At 36.8% G+C, this 5,000-nt stretch overlaps 1 protein-coding gene across 1 annotated transcript in view; it reads left to right on the top strand.

The window, feature by feature from the left end:
• The window catches only part of LOC144970758 (uncharacterized), a 134,142-nt gene extending 133,673 nt beyond the window's left edge, over positions 1–469 (top strand). The window contains exon 3 of the mRNA XM_078910751.1: positions 1–469. This exon is cut by the window's left edge and continues 147 nt beyond it. Coding sequence (XP_078766877.1) covers positions 1–435 — 435 coding nt within the window. The 3' untranslated portion in view covers positions 436–469.
• The last annotated feature ends 4,531 nt before the right edge of the window (positions 470–5,000 follow it).

Raw genomic sequence — 5,000 nt, forward strand, 5'->3', positions numbered from 1 at the left:
TTCACCAACTCAGAGGCCAACAGCGATCTGAGTCTAAGGGACTTTAGCCATCTCGTCGATCTACTAAACCCTGAAAATGATGAGTTATCTCTCTTGTCATCTTTCCCCTCTTCTTCATCATCTGCTGCTGATCCCTCGTTGTTTTCAAACGAGAGCGACGAACCCGAAACCTACAACAGCGTAGAAGATAGCGCTCGCTATGGTTCTTCTGTGCCGTACAATGTCCAAATTGATAATTATTCGAACTCTGCAGAACTTCCATCAGCGCACTCATCATCGCCGTCGTCGTATGAACTCAACAAACGTCTGATGTCTCCTCAAACTGGGGTCAAAAGGTCGTATAGAGGTCGCTGGTCGAGGTCACGGTCGAGGTCAAGATACAACTACATCAAGCGAGTCCTACCGTGTTATCTTAACGTGGTCACATGCTTCTGAATGCTATGGTCAATTAAAGGTTTTAAATTTTAAATACATACGTCTTTTGTTGAATTCTTCCTTGTAAAGCGCTTTGACCACGTTTAGTCGATATTGCGCCATATAAAAACTCAATTTTTTTTAATTTTTTTTTTTTTTCGTTTTTTTCTTGCTACATAGCAGATTACTCTGATTACAGCTTCTCTCATTACCCCGAACAAGGAAGTATTTCAATACAGGTCCAATTTTACAGCAAGGCCATTCCATGTTATAACAAATAACAAGACTTCTCTTTAAATCATGTTATGTTATGGGCTTTGCTTATGAATAAAACAACTAAAAGTACTTCGAAATATTGGATTAAAATGGTGACCTCACGACTCAAAACGGTGTGATATCCGAGTGATTTTGATGCTAATATTTGCACTACTCTGTACTGGGCAGCGTGGCTCAGCGGTATGGTCTTTGCTTCGCACCCCAAATTTACCGAGTTCGAATAAACCGTTGCGATATGTGACCTTGAGCAAGTCACCTCGCTGTAGCTCAGTTTGCGGCACTGCACTGCGGCTGACGCCTGGGATTTTTTCCAGTCTTCCCTTGGAATAGAACGTAAAGACAAATTTCCCCTATTGGATGAATAAAGGGAATTTTATTTTTATTTTTAAAAGTTTATCTATTGTGGTCAAAAGCAGGAGATTTGGGTTCATATATTTTAATATAATAGGAGGAATAAATAGCGTGTGACACTTCTGGCTATTTTAACTGTTAAACATTTTTTTGTAAACGGTTCATTTCGACAGCATACCGTTTTGAGGCGATGGGTCACATTTACTCTGACAGAAAAGGGAGTTCAGAAAACGCGTTGCCTGAAAATTCTATCATCTTTCTGTCTTCGGTTGTGGAGTGATTACTTCTCATTAAGTTATCTCTAACGTTACATTTTTCCGACAGAAACAACGCTGTTATCGGCCAGGAACTCATTATACACCTGAGTACGGTGAGAAAATATGAGTAAAGAGCCTTTTCCAAGGACTCAACTATGCGCCGAGCGAGGGTCTAACCCAGAAAGCGAGTGTCATATCAAGAGACCACATAGCCGCATCTGACTCTCATTAATGAAGAATTTCTATTTACACAAATTTTATAAGTGAATATTTGAATTGATTTTAAGCATCAATTGATTCAATAGTCTGATGCCACGTCGATCAGCAACGGCGAGCAGCGTGGTTCTAAACACAGAGAATCGGTACTTTTTATTCTTCATGCTGGCTAGAACTTTTCATATGTCATGTGATCAGAATGTATAAATGTCAAAACATGATCAGATTTATAAGGTTTTTTCTACTCTGGATACACTTTTTAGTTTGTAGTTATATCCACTTTTTTGTAGTGCGTTTGTGTACTGTGGGATTGCATCTTTGAATATGTTGTTGTTTATAGAGTTGTTAGCTAGTCGTTTGTTAATGCTCTCGGGGATGTTTTTTATTATAGATGGCGGATGATTGCTATGTCTATGAACGTACAATGGAATGTTGTTGGGTTTTGAAAATGGTTGGTAGGTGCCGTCGTTTAGGTTGATGGTTATGTCCAGGAAGTCGAATGTTTTTGTTTTTTTTTGTTGGCTTCGATTGTAATTTTCAGATTGTTGTCCTGGAAGATTTTGCATATTTTTTCTTTATTAATTCTGTCTGTCTCGGTGTTTTATTGCACAATGCGAGTCCGTCGTCCCTGTATAGTCCAATGTTTATAGCAAGATTTTGCATTTGAGAAAGTAGATATAGTCCGACGAGCTCGCATGTTTCTGCTCCGTCGTAGCTTCCCATGGTGACATCAAAGTTTGTTGATTTTTTTGTCCATGCTATTCCATTATTGTAAAGTGATGTGTTCTTCGAGTGCAGGATAATATGTATTTCTTCTTCGGTGATGTTGTCGAAGGTTTTCGCGAATTGTAGTGCTTTGAGGAATAGGGTTTTGGTGATTGAAGGGTAGAAATTACAGATGTCAAAGATGATAGCGTTTTGTCGTTGTTTGTTTTCTGTGTTTCTGTACCAGTTGATAACTTCAGCGGTGTTTCTCCATTGGTTGAATTCGGTTTCCTTGACGATTTTGGTGTTGATTCTGTCTAAAATCTGTTTACTTATTTTTCCGATTTGTGATTTGCATTGGTTTATGAGACGGCATTGTACGTTTTATGAAAGTTTGGTTTATGGTCTTTGATAGTGATGAAGGCGTTAGATTTTGCTGTGGTGTCTATTCTGTCACTTAGCTGTAGGTTTTCGGCGATGCTTTTGTCTTCTGCTGTAATGTCAGGTGTGGTAGATGGTGTTTGTTTCTTGTACTCTGCTTGTATATTTTTGTCAAGTAAATGTGTGTATTCTTTAGGAGTGAGCTTGTAGAAATTTGTGGTTTTGTCAGCGGCGACGTAAACATTGGAGTCTTGATGTATTGATCGTATGTCTTGTTGTAGTTTGTTTTGGAAGGTGTCGTTGATTTGTCTGAATCTTCCTTCAGAAACATACACAAACGACATTCTACTACACTAAGCGAACACATTTGGAACCTCAAAGAAAAAAACATACAACACAGCATCACATGGAAAATCATCTCCAGAGCACAGTCGTACTCCCCCTCTTCTAAGATTTGCAACCTCTGCTTGGAAAAAAAAAATTCTTCATCATCACTAAACCGAACATAGCAACACTCAACAGAAGAAACTAACTAACATCCTCATGCAGACATAGAAACAAACACCTTTTATGTAATTACGAACCTCCATAAACATGAATCTAGAAAAATACGAAAACACAACAATCTACTTTCACTTCCACTTCCTGATGAGAGCAACGCTCGATAACAACGATGAAGAAGTCAAACAATCTTATTATCTTTCAAATGTTTATAAATAGCTCCTTTTATCCTAAAGTTGAGCACTATTATTTCATGGTTTTTGTTTTTATAATTTATATATATATATATATATATATATATATATATATATATATATAAATATATATATATATATATATATATATATATAAGATGTCATGCTTTGAACGTTTAATGTTTTTTTTCTTCTTTTCTTTCTGTTGTTATTTGATTTTTTTTAAATTGAATAATTTGAAAATACAAATCACCATTGTATTGTCCTTATTGATTTTACCTTTGATCAAAAGGCAAAAGTCGAATTTTGTTACTTCATTTATTTTAAAACAGTTGAGCACACAGATTACCAGCTGATATGTCTAAAAATGAATACGATTGTTCTGATCGTAATAGTTACATTTTGCTCGTTGAGCTGATGGTTCCTATGGTATTTTGTTAACCAATTAACTTTCTACCTCTAGTAAAACATGCTTTTAAAAATTTGGCCAGAAACCTCTTCCTTCACATATTCATCGATTTAAAGGACCCATGTGAGGTCCCAGGTTTGAGAGTTTTTGCCAAAAGAATTCATTTAAATCGATCGATATTTGAAGGACCAAGGCCAAATTTTTGAATTCATGGTTTTTTCAGTGTTTACTGGTTAACACAATGAATATTAAAGGAAAAAAGATGTCTTATGCAAATTATCAGTAGATGTATACACCATCATATCGTGTCCCTATCATAACATGTTACTATACACATAATGCTACTCACAAGATTAAGGCATGGCATGGAACGAAATCCACCAAGACATTCCTGGGGTCGACAAAATAAAATTACTTCTGACCACTATATTATTATACTATAACAGCGCAGTATCCACTAAGCACGCTCTAATCGTTTTATAATGTGTCCCTTGCCACCAGCAACAAGTAGGACGATATATAACGCCGGTTAGGCATTAATACAATTATTTCGGACAGAAACAACGTTGTTAAGAGCCATGTACTCATTGTACACCTGAGTACGATGAGAGAATGTGAGTAGAGAGCTTTTCTAAGGATTGAACTATACGCCGCTCAGAGTAGGAATCGAGCTCTGGGCCTTCCAATCTGAAGACCACCTAGCCAACCATCCAAAACTAATAATGATAGGACCACACAACAATAACAGTGAGATGATTAACAATGGAATAAAATCTCTTTAAAAGGGTACTATACATTTGACAGTCTCCCTCCCAGCTAAAGATTTCGGACATAACCAGGGAAAAAAACACCAAGCAATCTCAATCCAGAAAAAGGGTTTCATGGCGCTTGCAAAACATTTAGGTTATATCAGCGCCAGTCATAAAAAAAGGAAAGAAATGGGATAGTGAAAAAATTAAAGTATCCAAGAAATTCCAAAAGCATACCATCAATGTACCTAAAAGTCTCATTCAAATGTTTAAAAGATATTTTCAACACAAAAATGTAACGATCAGTCCATAAAAGAGAGAGGATTTACAATGAAAATCCTTGCATACTTTTGACTATTTCCCTCTCAGCCAAGGATTCCGGAGAGGATCAGGACAGAACCAAGTAAACCAATTCCAAGACAAAGGCAAGGACAGAAAGCAACTCATAAAACATATATGTATAGGGGGATAGAAGACACAGCAAGTGACCTGTTCACCATGAGAGAGCAACATGGAAAGGGAAAGAGATGAGAGATAAAAGACACAG

Source organism: Berghia stephanieae, chromosome 4 (genome assembly GCF_034508935.2).
Source record: "Berghia stephanieae isolate SIO BIC M18660-M18661 chromosome 4, UCSD_Bste_1.3, whole genome shotgun sequence".
Taxonomy (NCBI): Eukaryota; Metazoa; Mollusca; class Gastropoda; order Nudibranchia; family Aeolidiidae; genus Berghia; species Berghia stephanieae.